The 17,803-nt window shown below is 48.8% G+C and overlaps 1 protein-coding gene across 4 annotated transcripts in view; it reads left to right on the top strand.

Annotated features, from left to right (window-relative positions):
- COL15A1 (collagen type XV alpha 1 chain) overlaps positions 1-17,803 on the top strand; it is a 1,161,047-nt gene that overhangs the window by 1,039,171 nt on the left and 104,073 nt on the right. For all 4 annotated transcript variants that reach the window (XM_073587711.1, XM_073587710.1, XM_073587708.1 and 1 more), the window contains 2 exons: positions 3,598-3,726; positions 16,128-16,187. In XM_073587711.1, the coding sequence (XP_073443812.1) occupies positions 3,598-3,726; positions 16,128-16,187 (189 nt within the window). The remainder of the gene's footprint in view (positions 1-3,597; positions 3,727-16,127; positions 16,188-17,803) is intronic.

Here is a 17,803-nt window from a genome sequence, read left to right as displayed (position 1 = left end):
CCAAGGGTAACAGGAGAAATTAGACCCCCAAAGTTGTGCAATTTTTCCTGAGTACGCTGATACCCCATATATGGGGGTAAACCACTGTTTGAGCACACGTCGGGACTCAGAGCACTGTTTGACTTTTTGAATGCAAAATTGGCTGGAATCAATGGTGGCACCATGTCACGTTTTTGGAGACACCCTGATGTGCCTAAATAGTGGAAACCCATCAATTCTAACTCAACCCTAACCCTAACACACACCTAATCCCAACTCTAACCATAACCACAAGCCTAACCCTTATCCCAACCCCAACCCAACCCTAAACCTAATTCCAACCCTAACCTTAATTCCAACCCTAGTTCCAACCCTAACCCTAATTACAACCCTAACCCTAATTCCAACTCTAACCCTAATCCGAACCCTAACCCTAATTCTAACCCTATTGGAAAAATAAAAATATTTTCTTTATTTTATTATTTGTCCCTACCTATGTTGGTGCAAAAGGGGGGGGTTATTTTATTTTGATCACTGTGATAGAGTTTATCACAGTGATCAAAATGTACCTGCAATGAATGAATCTGCCAGCGGAAGCTTCGGCAGGCGCACTGTGCATGCGCCCGCCATTTTGCAAGATGGCGGCGCCCATGAAGGATCCCGGGACAGACACAGGGACATAGGAGGTACCGGGGGGGTGGAGGGGGATCGGAAGGTGGGGGGAGCAGAGGGAAGGGGGAGGGGAACAGATGCTGACGGCGGCTAATCGCTGCCGTCAGATCAAGGCCTCCAGCCACGGCCGATGATATTGCAGCATCGGCCATGGCTGGATTGTAATATTTCACCAAATGTCATTGGTGAAATATTACAATTGCTCTGATTGGCTGTTAAAAGTGAAACAGCCAATCAGAGCAATCGTAGCCACGGGGGGGCTAAGCCACCCCCCGGGGTGAAGTATAAAGGGTCCTGTACCTGCGGGTCAGATGACCTTTCAGTGACCCCAGTCACCCGACCCGCAGGAGGGCGATCAATTCATGATGCCACATAGGCATCATGGGTCGAATTGGCACCGACTTTCATGATGCCTACGTGGCGTCAAAGGTCAGGAAGGGGTTAACATCGGCACAAACACTACTCTTCAGTGTTACTCTCCAGACACTGAACAACTACTTTCTCTAGAAGCCAGATATTTAAGCAACATACCACAACCTGGGATGGAGATAAGGTGGACATCCTCCCACCTGCTCTATAGATGTCCACATAAAACTCAGCTAATTAGATAAATTAGAGGTAACCCCTCACACCACACTTAATGTGCTTGAGGAAAATTCATGGATTTTATATCACTGACGCCATTAAGCACAGTGAAACATATCTTCCCTCCAGTACTTTACCAGAAACAGACTTTTTCACTATATATATCTATATATATAATCGTCTTATCATGTCTGTCTGTCTGTCTGTAACCGAAATCCCGTGGCGCTGACTGGTCGTGGCCGCCAGGTCGCGACCAATCAGTGACAGGCGCAGCTGTTTGTAAGAGTAAGGGGAGGGGGGCAATGCATACCAGCAAAGGGGGGAAGGGGGACCATGCATACCTGCAAAGGGGGGTGAGGGGACCATGCATACCAGCAAAGGGGGGTGAGGGGGACCATGCATACCAGCAAAGGGAGGACTATACATATCAGCAAAGGGGGTGAGGTTGACCATGCATTCCAGGATAGGGGGGTGAGGTTGACCATGCATACCAGGAAAGGGGGGTGAGGGTGACCATGCATACCAGGAAAGGGGGGTGAGGGTGACCATGCATACCAGGAAAGGGGGGTGAGGGTGACCATGCATACCAGGAAAGGGGGGCAGGGGGGTGAGGGTGACCATGCATACCAGGATAGGGGGGGTGAGGTTGACCATGCATACCAGGATAGGGGGGGTGAGGGGGACCATGCATACCAGGAAAGGGAGGTGAGGGGACCATGCATACCAGGAAAGGGGGTGAGGGGACCATGCATACCAGGAAAGGGGGGTGAGGGGACCATGCATAACAGGAAAGGGGGGTGACGAGACCATGCATACCAGCAAAGGGGGCTGAGGGGGACCATGCATACCAGGAAAGGGGGTGAGGGGGACCATGCATACCAGGAAAGGGGAGTGAGGGGGACCATGCATACCAGGAAAGGGGAGTGAGGGGACCATGCATACCAGGAAAGGGGGGGTGAGGGGACCATGCATACCAGAAAAGGGAGGTGAGGGGGACCATGCATACCATGAAAGGAGGGTGAGGGGGACCATGCATACCATGAAAGGAGGGTGAGGGGGACCATGCATACCATGAAAGGAGGGTGAGGGGACCATGCATACCAGGAAAGGGGGGTGAGGGGACCATGCATACCAGGAAAGGAGGGTGAGGGGACCATGCTTACCAGGAAAGAGGTGTGAGAGGACCATGCATACCAGGATTGGGGGTGAGAGGACCATGCATTCCAGGATTGGAGTGTGAGGGGACCATGCTTACCAGGTTGGGGGGGTGAGGGGTATCATGCATATCAGGATTGGGGCGTGAGAGGACCATGCATATCAGGATTGGGACGTGAGGGGTCCATGCATACCGAGAAAGGGGGGTGACGGGACCATGCACGCCAGGAAAGGGGGGTGAGGGGGACCATGCTTACCAGGAAAGAGGGGTGAGAGGACCATGCATTCCAGGATTGGAGAGTGAGGGGACTATGATTACCAGGATTGAGGGGTGAGGGGTACCATGCATATCAGGATTGGGGGGGTGAGAGGACCATGCATATCAGGACTGGGGGGAGAGGGGACCATGCATATCAGGATTGGGGCGTGAGGGGACCATGCATACCAGGATGGGGGGGGAGAGGTACCATGCATATCAGGATTGGGGGGGTGAGAGGACCATGTTTATCAGGATTGGGGGGTGCATTATTGCATTATTATTAAAACTTCATAAATAAACTACATACATATTCTAGAATACCCGATGAATTAGAATCGGGCCACCATCTAGTATGTGTATATATATATATATATATATATATATATATATATATATATATATATATATAGTGATAGAACACTCCGGGATCGCCTTTGCTGGGGTCAAAGGTCACGTGCGTTCAGCATGAAACTCAGGCGCAGAGCTGGGATTCGGGTGTAACTGACCCTGAGTCAGGTTTATTAACGGTGAAAGCAATGCAAAAAGGAAATAAAACATAAAACAAATCCTTGCCTGTCCGGCACTAACTAAACAATGGACAACCTAACTACCAACTGGCGGGCTTCTCCCGTCCAGCCAAACCACAGTTGCAGTGGGCACTGCTTCCACTCACGTGTGTCTCTCACACAGACAGGCTCTCTGTGTTCCCAGGCTGAGACACTCACACAACCACCTGGCATCCTTTTATATCCACCTCCCATTATTCATTAGCAAGCAGGTGCGATACTGACCAGACTAGGCCACATAGGAAAGGAATCTGGGCGAGATATACCTGCCCTCATCCACTATTCCCACATGATTCTCACAATATATAGTATATGTATATATGTTAGAATTACTTAACTATTAACGTGTACTTATTATTGTATTTATATATTTTTCCCTAGGCGACTGCAACAAAGAACATAGATGAAATGCTACAAAGGACACATTTAGTATCAGAAGGCACCTTGATTTATCTGTCAGAGACCAGTGAGGTGTATGTTCGTGTTCAAGCTGGATGGAGAAAAGTTCAGGTGAATATACATTTAATTTCTCCTTCGCCTCATTGGGGGACACAGATACTGTGGGTGTATGCTTCTGCCGCTAGGAGGCAGACACTAAGTGAAAAAAAGAGGTTAGCTCCTCCGCTATATACACCCTTGCCCCTATTGCGGGCGGAAATCAGTTTTTTGCTTAGTGTTCATGGAGGAACACGTCTGTTTTTTTCTCCAGTCTTTTTTCGTCTTTTTCCATGAAGATGCGACAGGGGCAACGGATCCTATTGAAAGGGTCCGATTTCCCCAAACCAACAGTGTCCCTCCATGTATCCTCTCCCGCATCGTGGGACACAATGTCGGACTTAGCTCTGACCACCCCTAGGTATTGAAACCATGGGCTGTACAGAGGCACAAGACTAGTCCATGCGGCCCCCACTGCTCCACCAATGCTTAGACTGCGGTGCTGCAAGGTGGTGGACGGTCCCTCTCCTCACCCCCTGAAGGGGTTAGATGTAGCTAGGGTGCCTGAACGTCCTATTTTATCAAGGCCCCCTCACATACCTGTGCTCAGGCAGAAGAGGATCATCGGTGAGGAGAGGGTCTGGGAGTGCTCCTGCAAAGATCTCAGGGCTGGAGCCCCCAGCCGGTGGAAGCCACCGGCCATAATATCATGGTCAGAAACATGGTCAGAAACAAGGTCGCGCAGGAGCAGGATCTACCTGCAGAGATTTCGGAGGTCGCAGGTCAGATGGCGATGGCCGGAGACTATGTAATCAATGCGTCTTTGGATGCGGCCAATAGCTCAGCACTTGCTGCCGCTAATACAATTTCTATCAGAAGAGCCCTATGGTTAAGGACATGGCGAGCCGATTCTTCTTCTAAGAAGTCCTTGACTTCCCTGCCTTATCAGTGCGGCCGCCTATTTGGGGAGATGTTGGATCAACTTATCTCCTACTCCACAGGAGGAAAGAGCGGGTTTCTCCCTCAACAAAAGGTCAAACCGCTTTTTCGTCACCCGTTTCAGGCACGTTTTCGGGCCTTTCGCAACACTGGGTGGGCTACAGCAGCCAATTCCGCCGCCTCAGGCTGCCCCAACCAGGATAGGGAGCGGCAAGTCTCATATAGAGCCAACCATTGGTGAGAATGCGTACTCAGCAGCCCAGATCAAGGGGATCCAGATCCCAAAGATCATCGGCCAAATGACTCGAGGCCTTTACCAGACGACATCAGCAAGGTGGGCGGCCGCCTACTCTGGTTTTTCCACGTCTGGGTCAATGTAGCTCACGACGCATGGGTGAAGGAATTGGTGGCCTCAGGTTACAGAATAGAATTTGTCAGATACCCTCCAAGACGGTTTTTTCTTTCCCGGCTTCCCAGGGTGGATGCCCAGGCAAGGGCTCTATTGGAAGCCATCAAATTGCTCCAGCACAACGGAGTCATTGTTCCAGTGCCGGAGCATGAAAAAAAATCAGGGATTCTATTCCAACCTTTTTGCGGTTCCCAAAAAGCACGGGTGTGATGGCCGTCTGCGGATCTGGGCTGCAGTGGGGACAGCACCCCGAGTAACCCCGAGACAGGGATCTGGAATTGTAGCAAGGCCCAGGAGGTAGCTGTCTAGATTAGCAGTGGACCAGAGCAGGACGGCCACCAAGGGGTCAAAACTAAAACCCGTAATCAAGGTCAGGATGCAGGAGTCTGAACCCAGGGCGCCGCAGAGGCACGTAATCAGCAGACAGAAGGAGAGTCAAAAGTCCAGGCCAGGGTCAGTAAAACCAGGAGGGCAGCGAGGTACAGAATCAGCAGGCAGAAGGAGAGTCAGGAATCCAAGCAAAGGTCAGCGTCAAAAAGTCGGAAGAGAGGCGGAGGTACAAAAACGGCAGGCAATAGAATGGTCAAGAATCCAGGCTGAGGTCAGAGTATACACTATAGCAATTCACACAGTAACACGCAGGGGAACCAAGAATATATCCGGTGGCTTGCAAGACCAGTCCCCAGGTATTTGAGGGATCAGGTCCTCCCTCACAGGTTCCCGGCCCGATGATGTAACCAGGACCGCCCCCGGACCAGGCCAGATGGACATGCAGTAAGCCCTACATGACTGACAGAGGGGCGGAGCCTGCGCCCACCAGATGCCTGCGCAGGAGCCCCCTCTCTGCCACCACCCTCACCCTGGAGCGAACCACGGCGCCTCCCAGTGACTGAGGCAGGAATAGCCGTCCCTGAGTCCGACGGCGACGTGACGGTCCGGCGCCCCCGAGTGGCCGAGACCGGAACTGCAGGCCCTGAGTCTGGCAGTGACGTCCGGCGCCTCCTAGTGGCCGACGCCGGAACAGCAGGCCCTGAGTCTGGCTGCGACGTGACAGTACCCCCCCTTCTAAGAGGGGCCTCCGGACCCTCAAAACCCGGTTTGTCAGGGTGAAGGAGGTGAAATCTTCTAATTAACCCCTTGGCATGGATGTCACCAGCGGGGACCCAGGACCTCTCCTCTGGGCCGTAGCCCTTCCAATGCACTAAGTATTGCACGGACCCTCTCACTAAACGGGAATCAAGGATACCTTGGACTTCGTACTCCAAAGTACCCTTGACCAAAACTGGAGGAGGAGGGGACTGGACAGGTTGAATTGGGGAGCGGTACGTTTTTAGGAGGGATTTGTGGAAAACGTTGGGTATTTTGAAGGACTGAGGGAGCTTTAAGCGAAAGGCTACCGGGTTAATTACCTCCAAAATCTCATAGGGACCAATAAATCTGGGGCCCAGTTTGGCAGACGGTACCTTAAGTTTAATGTTCTTGGTAGACAGCCAAACTTTGTCCCCAACTCCCAGGTGCGGCCCCTTGGACCGCCGTTTATTTGCCGCCGAAGCCTGTCTGACTTGGGAGCCTTTCAAGTTTGAGTTCACCTCTGACCAGATGGTCCTTAAGTGATTTCTCTACCCCCGGGAGGTCCGACATCTTAGCCGAAAAAGAACCAAAACGTGGGTGTAAACCAAGATTACAGAAGAACGGGGTGGTTTTGATGGATTCTTGGTATTGGTTATTTAGGGCGAATTCGGCTAACGGGAGATGTTCCACCCAATCAGATTGATGTTCCGAAACATAACAGCGGAGATACTGCTCTAGGCCCTGGTTAGTGCGCTCAGTTTGACCATTGGTCTCAGGGTGGTAAGCGGAGGAGAAGGATAATTCAACGCCAATCCGTTTGCAGAACGCCCTCCAGAATTTAGAAACGAACTGGGTTCCTCGGTCGGACACGATATTCACCGGGGCGCCATGCAGTCGTATTACATGAATAACGAACAATTTACTCAGCGTTTCTGCATTAGGTAGTCCAGACAGGGGAACAAAATGGCACTGCTTACTGAACCTGTCTACCACCACCCAGATACATGTCTTCCCTTCTGAGGGTGGCAGGTCAGTAATGAAATCCATGGAGATGTGGGTCCATGGACTCTCTGGGGCAGGCAAGGACTGGAGCCAGCCGGCAGGCCGATTATGGGGGGACTTAGCACGAGCACAAGTTTCGCAAGCCAGTACGTAATCCTTGCAGTCCTTAACCACCGTCGGCCACCAAAAATTCCTGGTCACTAGTCTGGCTGTATTATTAACACCAGGATGGCCTGCCAGGACAGAGTCATGCGACTCTTTCATAACTTGTAGATGCAACGGGGCCGGAACGAACAATTTCTGGGGGGGCGTCGTGTCCGGGACTTGTTCTGAGGATCTACGGATCTCCTCCAGAAGGTCCAGAGACACGGCCGACACGACGATCCCATTGGCCAGTATTGGGACTGGTTCCGAGTCCTCAGCCTGTGAGGGGCAGAAACTTCGAGAGAGGGCATCAGCCCTTACATTTTTCGTCCCTGGACGAAACGTGATCACAAAGTTAAACCTTGAGAAAAATAAGGCCCACCTGGCCTGCCTAGGATTCAGTCTTTTAGCTGACTCCAAGTAGGTCAGGTTCTTGTGATCTGTGATCACGGTAACCTTGTGTTTAGCACCTTCGAGAAAGTGGCGCCATTCTTCGAAGGCCCACTTTATGGCCAACAATTCCCGATTCCCTATATCATAATTTTTCTCAGTAGGGGAGAATTTTCGGGAAAAGGCGGCACATGGACGGAGTTGAGTGAGAGAGGCAGTGCCTTGGGAAAGCACTGCACCTACCCCAACCTCAGAGGCATCAACCTCTACCACAAAGGGGCGATCTAGATCAGACTGAATTAATATTGGGTTGGCAGAAAAACACTCCTTTAAAACAGAAAATGCCTGAAGTGCCTCTGGCTTCCAATTAACCACGTCAGCCCCCTTCCGGGTCAGATCCGTGAGCGGTTTGGCGATCTCAGAGAAGCCTTTGATGAATTTACGGTAGTAATTAGTAAATCCCAAGAATCGCTGCAGCGCTTTTAGAGTTTTAGGTTGTACCCATTCTCTAATGGGTCGGATCTTGGCAGGATCCATGCGAAACCCCTTAGCAGAAATCATGTACCCCAAAAATTGTACCTCCTCAGCCATAAAAACACATTTCTCCAACTTGGCGTATAGAGAATGTTCTCTAAGTCTCTGGAGTACAGAACGGACATGTTGCACGTGTGTAAGAACATCAGCGGAGTAAATCAGGATGTCATCCAAATAAACCACTACATATACCCCACAAATATCCCTGAATATATCATTCACAAAGTGTTGGAACACGGCGGGCGCGTTACTCAACCCAAACGGCATCACAAGGTACTCAAAATGACCAAGAGGTGTGTTAAAGGCTGTTTTCCACTCATCCCCATTTCTTATGCGAACTAGATTGTAAGCCCCCCGGAGATCAAGCTTAGTGAACCAACGGGCTCCTAGTAGCTGATTAAACAGATCAGGGATGAGTGGAAGCGGATACTGATTTTTCACAGTAATCGCGTTCAGCTCACGATAATCAATACACGGTCTGAGTCCACCATCTTTTTTTTCTACAAAGAAAAACCCAGCCCCTACAGGTGAAGTGGAGGGTCTAATAAAACCTTTTTGCAAGCTGTCCGCTATGTAGTCCTTCATGGCTACACGCTCAGGACCAGAGAGGTTAAATATTCTCCCCTTAGGGAGACGAGCACTTGGAACCAAGTCTATAGGACAGTCATACTGTCTATGAGGCGGTAATTTCTCAGACTCCACTATGGAAAAGACGTCCTCATAGTCCCTGAATGCGTATGGTATAAAGGGTGTTTTAATTTTAATTTGGTTCACTGACAACGACATACAGTGATTCTGACACTGTGGACTCCAGCGCACGATATCCCCTTGGTGCCAGTCAATAATAGGATTATGCTGGCGCAACCATGGCATACCTAACACAACTCCATGTGATAAATTGGAAATAACAAAAAATGACATGTTCTGTGTGTAATGCCCCCACTGACATAACAATCTCTGTAGTAACAAATTCCACTCCACCCTGGATAATGGATGTACCATTAATCGCCGTGGTTTGAATAGGGGCATTAAGCCTTAAAAGAGGTACACCAAGTTTCCTTGCAAGCAAAAAATCTATGAAGTTGCCTGCGGAACCACAATCCACATAGGCCTTCACACACAAAGATTTCTTTGAAAATAAGAGAGAAACGGGTAACAAAAGTTTAGCCGCATTTGCGGGCAATACCTGAGCCTCTGGGACAGCACGACCAGAGCTGCCCAGAGGCAGACGTCCCAGGAATGTGGATTTCTGACGCTCAGCATTTCCCTTGAAGCCTCCAGGCTGCAGCATGTTGGTATAGGAAGATGGGAGTATTCCTTCAGACTGTGCACTGGAGCAGGTGTAGGCCAGGTAATCAGCTCAGGGAAAAAAAAAAATCAGGAGACTGCTTTTATATATGATGGAAATATACACAAAAAGCAGTTCTTTTTTGGCCGGATATAATGTGTTGGCCGTCTGCGAATCTGGGCTGCAGTGGGGACAGCACCCCGAGTAACCCAGAGACCCTTAACCCCTATACAGGGATCTGGAATTGTAGCAAGGCCCAGGAGGTAGCTGTCTAGATTAGCAGTGGACCAGAGCAGGACGGCCACCAAGGGGTCACAACTAAAACCCGTAATCAAGGTCAGGATGCAGGAGTCTGAAACCAGGGCGCCGCAGAGGCACGTAATCAGCAGACAGAAGGAGAGTCAAAAGTCCAGGCCAGGGTCAGTAAAACCAGGAGGGCAGCGAGGTACAGAATCAGCAGGCAGAAGGAGAGTCAGCAATCCAAGCAAAGGTCAGCGTCAAAAAGTCGGAAGAGAGGCGGAGGTACAAAAACGGCAGGCAATAGAATGGTCAAGAATCCAGGCTGAGGTCAGATTATACACTATAGCAATTCACACAGTAACACGCAGGGGAACCAAGAATATATCCGGCAGCTTGCAAGACCAGTCCCCAGGTATTTGAGGGATCAGGTCCTCCCTCACAGGTTCCCGGCCCGATGATGTAACCAGGACCGCCCCCGGACCAGGCCAGATGGACATGCAGTAAGCCCTACATGACTGACAGAGGGGCGGAGCCTGCGCCCACCAGATGCCTGCGCAGGAGCCCCCTCTCTGCCACCACCCTCACCCTGGAGCGAACCACGGCGCCTCCCAGTGGCTGAGGCAGGAATAGCCGTCCCTGAGTCCGACGGCGACGTGACGGTCCGGCGCCCCCGAGTGGCCGAGACCGGAACTGCAGGCCCTGAGTCTGGCAGTGACGTCCGGCGCCTCCTAGTGGCTGACGCCGGAACAGCAGGCCCTGAGTCTGGCTGCGACGTGACAACGGGTCTGTCAGGCCTGTTTTGGACCTGAAGCTTCTGAACAAATTCATCAGGATCAGACATTTCCAAATGGAGTTTCTCCAGTCAGTCATATCGGGCATGGAGCAGGGAGAATACTTGGCCTCAATAGATATCCAGGACGCATATCTGCATATTCCCATTTTTCCTCCTCATCAGAGGTTTCTACGCTTCGCCATCAGCGATCTACATTTTCAGTTCATAGCGCTACCATTCGGGCTAGCCACGGCTCCCTGAGTGTTCACAAAGGTTATGGCAGTTGTCATGGCCATACTGCATTCTCGAGGCATAGTCGTCTTGCCTTATCTGGACAACCTCTTGGTCAAAGGCCCCTCAATACGGGCATGCGAGGAAAACGTCAACATCACGCTAGATACTCTTGCCTGCTTAGGGTGGTTGGTCAATGCGAAGAAGTCATCCCTTGTGCCAGCTCAAAAGATCTCCTTCCTAGGAATGATTTTCAACACTCGCCGAGGGTTGGTAATTCTCCCTCAGGAAAAGGTGCTAGCACTCCGGCAGGGAGTCCGGACCCTTCGTCAACCAATCCCTCATACCATCCGATCTGGGATGAGGAGTCTAGGGAAAATGGTGGCAGCGATGGAAGCGGTACCGTTCGCCCAGTTCCATCTTCGCCCCCTGCAGCACGCCCTTTTGTCAGCTTGGGACAAGAATCCCTTCACGCTCGATCAGCAGTGCCGACTGTCCTTTCAAGTCAGGCAGTCGCTCGGATGGTGGTTAACCAGTTCCTCTCTGACCCAGGGGAAACCTTTCCCCCCAGACCATTGGTTGGTGATGACAACCGACGCTAGTCTCCTCGGCTGGGGAGCGGTGTTTCTCCGTCACACGACCCAGGGACGGTGGTAGCCACAGGAGGCACGCCTCCCAATCTACTTATTGGAGATGCGAGCAATTCGGCTGGCTCTGCAACATTTTCATCACCTTCTAGCAGGCCGCCCTGTCCGCATTCAATCGGACAATGCCACGGCGGTGGCTTACATAAATCACCAAAGGGGAACCCGCAGCAGAGCAACCATGCGCGAGGTGGGGCACGTTCTGCAGTGGGCCGAAGCAAACCACTCGGTGATTTCAGCTGTCCACATCACGGGCGTGGAAAATTGGGTGGCAGACTTTCTCAGCCGGCAGGGTCTTGCGTCCGGAGAGTGGTCTCCACATCCCGAAGTCTTCCGGCAGATTTGTCAGCTGTTGGGAACTCTGGATGTGGACCTAATGGCGTCCAGGGTGAACGCCAAGGTGCCCACATATGTCGCTCGGGCCAGGGACCCGCAGGCAATCGCTGTGGATGCGTTGGTTCTGCCATGGAACCAGTTTTGCCTCCCATATCTATTTCCCCTGCTGCCACTACTTCCGAGGGTCATCAAGAAGATCAAGACGGAAGGGGTTCCGGCGATTCTGCTGGCCCCAGACTGGGCCCGTTGAGCGTGGTACACAGATCTAATGCAGCTGCTCGCCGACGTTCCTTGGCGCCTACCAGAGCGCCCAGATCTACTTTCTCAAGGGCCGATTTTCCACCCGAACTCAGGGGCCCTGTGTTTGACGGCATGGCCATTGAATCTTGGATTCTAACCCAGGCAGGGTTCGGGAGCAAGGTGGTCACTACAATAATTAGCGCCCGGAAACCTGCTTCAGCACGAATTTACCACCACACCTGGAAGGTGTTCTTTGCTTGGTGTCGAGCCCGCGGTGTTTCTCCACTGAGATTCTCGATCCCCAACGTCTTGGCTTTTCTCCAGTCGGGCCTAGACTCGGGCTTAGCCCCAAGTTCCCTCAGGAGACAAATATCGGCCTTATCCATCCTGTTCCAGCGCAGAATTGCTACCAATCTGCAGGTGAAGACTTTCATCCAGGGAGTCTCTCACTTTGTACCTCCCTATAAGGCGCCTATGGATGCTTGGGACCTTAAGCTGGTCCTTAGTGTTCTGCAGGAAGCTCCATTTGAACCGCTTCAGGATATCTCCTTGAGGTACCTTTCCTGGAAAGTAGTGTTCCTAGTGGCCATCACTTCTATCAGGCGGGTTTCAGAACTGGCAGCCCTTTCCTGCCAAGCCGCGTTCCTCACTTTCCATAAGGATAAGGTGGTGCTCAGACCAGTCCCTCCTTTTCTGCCAAAAGTCGTGTCCTCTTTTCACATTAATGAAGATGTTGTATTGCCTTCATTTTGTCCAGCACCGGTGCACCGTGTGGAAAAGGCTCTTCACACGTTAGACCTGGTAAGAGCCCTCCGGAGGTACGTGTCAAGGATGGCACCCTTTCGTCAGACGGACACGCTGTTCATGCTCCCCGAAGGGCGAAGGAAGGGACTCGCTGCCTCAAAATCGACCATAGCCAGATGAATTTGGTTGACTATTCAGGAGTCCTACCTCATTAGAGGCACGCCAATTCCAGCAGGGATCAGAGCGCACTCTACTCGGGCAGTGGGCACCTCTTGGGAGCTTCGGCACCAGGCTTCGGCGGAACAGGTTTGCAAGGCAGCAACCTGGTCCAGCCTGCACACATTTGCCAAACATTATAATATCCATTCTCAGGCCTCGGCGGATGCGAGCCTGGGTAGAAGGATTCTCCAAGCAGCGGTGCATGTAGCTTGGATCGGTGAGTCAATCTCCCACCCAGGGACTGCTTTAGGACATCCCACAGTATCTGTGTCCCCCAATGAGGCGAAGGAGAAACATGGATTTTAGTGATAACTCACTGTAAAATCCTTTTCTCCTAGATGCTCTTTGTGGGGGACACAGCACCCACCCTATTAGCCAGTTGGCTCTTGTTTTGTTTAAATTTATATGCATTTACTAATTTGATATACAGTTGTGGCCAAAAGTATTGACACCCCTGCAATTTTGTCAGATAATACTCAGTTTCTTCCTGAAAATGATTCCAAACACAAATTCTTTGGTATTATTATCTTCATTTAATTTGTCTTAAATGAAAAAACACAAAAAGAATTGTCCTAAAGCCAAATTGGATATAATTCCACACCAAACATAAAAAAGAGGGTGGACAAAAGTATTGGCACTGTTCGAAAAATCATGTGATGCTTCTCTAATTTGTGTAATTAACAGCACCTGTAACTTACCTGTGGCACCTAACAGGTGTTGGCAATAACTAAATCACACTTACAGCCAGTTGACATGGATTAAAGTTGACTCAACCTCTGTCCTGTGTCCTTGTGTGTACCACATTGAGCATGGAGAAAAGAAAGAAGACCAAAGAACTGTCTGAGGACTTGAGAAACCAAATTGTGAGTTAGCATGAGCAATCTCAAGGCTACAAGTCCATCTCCAAAGACCTGAATGTGCCTGTGTCTACCGTGCGCAGTGTCATCAAGAAGTTTAAAGCCCATGGCACTGTGGCTAACCTCCCTAGATGTGGATGGAAAAGAAAAATTGACAAGAGATTTCAACGCAAGATTGTGCGGATGTTGGATGAAGAACCTCGACTAACATCCAAACAAGTTCAAGCTGCCCTGCAGTCCGAGGGTACAACAGTGTCAACCCATACTATCCGTCGGCGTCTGAATGAAAAGGGACTGTATGGTAGGAGACCCAGGAAGACCCACTTCTTCCCCCGAGACATAAAAAGCCAGGCTGGAGTTTGCCAAAACTTACCTGAAAAAGCCTAAAACGTTTTGGAAGAATGTTCTCTGGTCAGATGAGACAAAAGTAGAGCTTTTTGGGCAAAGGCATCAACATAGAGTTTACTGGAGGAAAAAAAGGCATTCAAAGAAAAAAACACGGTCCCTACAGTCAAACATGGCGGAGGTTCCCTGATGGTTTGGGGTTGCTTTGCTGCCTCTGGCAGTGGACTGGCATCATCAGCACTTACCATATTAGTAGCCATTTCAAAACTGTGCGGAAGGGTGCAGAGGTCCTTCTTCTGTGCCCACTCTGCAAGCGTGATTTGCTTCACGTCCGTACTGCTTTTGCCCAGGATATATAAATTGACATATTGCACCAGGGCTCATTGCTTCTGCTACAGTACCTGCAACATGTACAAAGCGGAATTCCACCGTATCAGCACATCGCATATCAACCAGTTAACCAGTAGTTAAATGCAAATACCTCAGTGACATTATCACTGTGTCAAAAATAGAGGGTAAGGCTATAAATAGCCACCCTAAACAAAGGAACACCTAAAGCACCCACTCAAATAGATATGCATGCAAGGAGGAAATAAGAGTAAATAAGGTGTACAGCGCGCATGCGCCGTGTGAAACCGCTCTGATTGGCTCATTGGGAGCCATGTGATTAGTCACATGAGCATAAGAAGGTCCTGTGCTCACCCCCCGGCATACTTCCCTTGAGAAAGCGTGCTTCTAGTCACGCGAAACGCGCGTTGGGCGTTCCCCCTACCTGGTCCCGGGTCCACTTAGCCTCCATTATTGTATCTGGTAAGATATCGCTCTCATACTTGGCCATATGAGATTTATTTTTGCGCACTGGTTGCTATAATGGCTTCACAAATTGGTGTAGGAGTTCTCTAACCGGAGGATGGGGAATTAGCAGACATTGGTTATTCACCTGGCTGTGGCTATATTTGCTCTCAAATCATATATATTGTCTTGCTATTTGATATTATGTGGCTGGGTGTTTCTCCCGGGTAATTCTGTCTTCTATCCTGTGGTGTCGTTTTACTCTGCCTGTGTTTGTACAATGTGATACATATGTAAACTAATAAAGATGTATTTTTACTATATTCACCCAGTTACTCTTATTTCCTCCTTGCATGCACAGTTAACCAGTAGGCTGAAAGACCTCTGTAGCAATTCAAGCCAATGATCCATTGAAGCGTTCCAGAGTTATAACAACTTAAAATGACAGTGGTCACAATTGTAAAAAGTGGCCTGATCATTGATGTTCAAACCTCATTCAAGGATAAAGGGGTTTATTACTGCACCACACCAATGGGGCATTGAAGCCACAAGACATCCTGAGGGATCTTGCTCGCAATCTTCCTGAGACACATTGGGCCCTTAAAAAGAGCTTTTTTTTGTGCAATTATTTGTCTGTACCTATGTTGGTGTTCATCGTAAGTACTTTTTTTGTTGATTTTTGTATTTGTATATATTGTTTCAGGCTGTGAACAAGTTCTTTGACTGAAATGTTGGCCTTACCACTTATACAGAATTTTTGCTGCAACTTTCTTTCAATTACACTACACATCAATAAATGTTAATGCCGTGGTATTCTATGATTTATTGCACAAATACAGACACATGACAGCTATTCTGAAAAGTCACCTGAAACAACACATAGGCCCCAATTCATTTGTGTTTTTTTTTAAGTCACTTTCCTATTTTTGGCTTGCGATATTAGCTAACGTTTTTGGAACCAAATTAATCAAAATGGTATGAGTTATTCATGAATTTGGTGCAAAAATATACCTGGTGGAAAATTGCATCAAGTTCTGAATCCGGCTAAAACATCTCAAAGTACTAGACTCCACCCACAAAGCAGAAAAAAAAGGTGTACATATGTAAAAGAGACTTAAAATAAGACACAAATAAAATAATGATTTGGGCACAAACAAACAAAAAGACACAATACACAAAACTAAACAAAAACATATACAAAGGAAATGATGAATTGGGGTCAGATTCTTTAAGACATCTATTTTGCGCATGTTGCAACTTTCTGTCTGTTATTTTTCAGCTTGGTGACTTGATTTCCCTTCCTGCTGATAGCCCACCACCACCTGCAATCTCTGGCCACGTAAGTGTTGAGTTTAACCCAATGTTGTTAAGACACTTAGACTTGAGTCGCGAGTATGTATATATGTATATATATATTTAAAAAAATCGGCTTAATTTTCATCCATAAATTGGGATGATTTTTTTCATTTGTCATCTGTGTGTAGTGCGTAAGTAATCAGTTTTTTTACTCAGCAGTTATTAATCATTTGCAGCTTCCTATGGAACAGAATTGTAGTGTATCTGTGAGGGAGGGCCAGGGCGGTAGTCGTGGCTTAGATTATCAGGTCTTGCGCACCCTGGCCTCCCGTCACGTGCAAATATCATCCCATAGTCAATGTACTTGCCTCTTTATCCTTTGCATGGTCAGGGCCTTCTCTCCTCTGCCTAAGGTCCCCTACGATCACTTGCGTATAAACAGAGACACAGTCCAGTTGCAACTTGAAACGTAAAATTTTACTTTCCTCTTTTCACAGCACATCCTTTTCAGATGCAGCATCAGCACAGAGTTCCATACAGCCCACATTCTCTACTTTCCCTGCGCTTCTTTCTACATCCCTCAGTACGTGCCCGTGTCATACCGATGCTTGCGTAATGCACCATCCTCCCTGTTCAGACTCACTGCGCTTGGGGGTTCCCTCATCCATTTCGCCCCGGATCTGAGAGCATCAGCCCATGCGATGATCTGCCACATGATGAGCGACCTGGGTCCCCGTACTGCTTAGGACCTCTTCTCTTGCTTCTACTCCACACTGCTGTTACACTGCGGCTTCAGCTGAACCTCTGTCCATCCAGACTCTAGATGGCTGGGTAGTCTACTTTAACGTTGCAGAGCTATCCACCCTACACGGGCACCTGGGCCCTACTGACTTAATACAGGAAGACTTCTTCTTCTTTGCCATGGCTAGCTCCTCCTAACTAACTATGTACAATAATTTGACCATCTAGTGTCCGATTCGGGGTACTACACTCACCCTATCTCTACTTACATACATTACACATAGCATAATAACATATATACACAGCAGTAACACATTATGCTCTACTTCAAGGAGGTAGGACATGCAACAGTGTATGTACCCCCTTACATATCCATAAAAATCAGATGCTATACTGTGACTCTGTAAGGTATCAGATTTGTTTATTATTGCACCCACTGATTTTGGATTGAAATATCAGCATGCTGCAATTTTTTTCACAGAAAGATTCTGTCAGTGAAAAAAATCAGTAATCAGCACTGCCCCATTGAATAACATTGGTCTGCGTGTTAGCCGATAAAAAAAAATCGGATTGCACTTGTCCGATCTACATGGTCGTGTGAGCGAGCCCTTAGTACTTGTGAAAAGCATCTTGGAATTTGTCTGATTTATATATAGGATAAGCCTTTATGTTATGTGCAAAGAAACAAAAAGATAAACATAATTTTCATCAGAAAAATTCTTGTTCTGCCATACACTAAAGATTTTAGGTGTTAATTGTCATTGCCATATATGTGGAAATGTTGATCATCTCAAAATGATTACCTTAGCAAAATAACCAAATACAGGTCACAAAGCAAGTCAAAGTTTTCCCTTTTTTATTTATGTTGTCAAAAATGGCATTCCAAATGCAGTCCTCTAAAATTACTTTTGTAAGGAC

This window comes from Dendrobates tinctorius, unplaced genomic scaffold, assembly GCF_039654945.1.
Source record: "Dendrobates tinctorius isolate UK_male_01 unplaced genomic scaffold, ASM3965494v1 ptg000102l, whole genome shotgun sequence".
In the NCBI taxonomy this organism is placed as follows: domain Eukaryota; kingdom Metazoa; phylum Chordata; class Amphibia; order Anura; family Dendrobatidae; genus Dendrobates; species Dendrobates tinctorius.
This window is presented reverse-complemented; position numbering and strand designations above follow the sequence as displayed.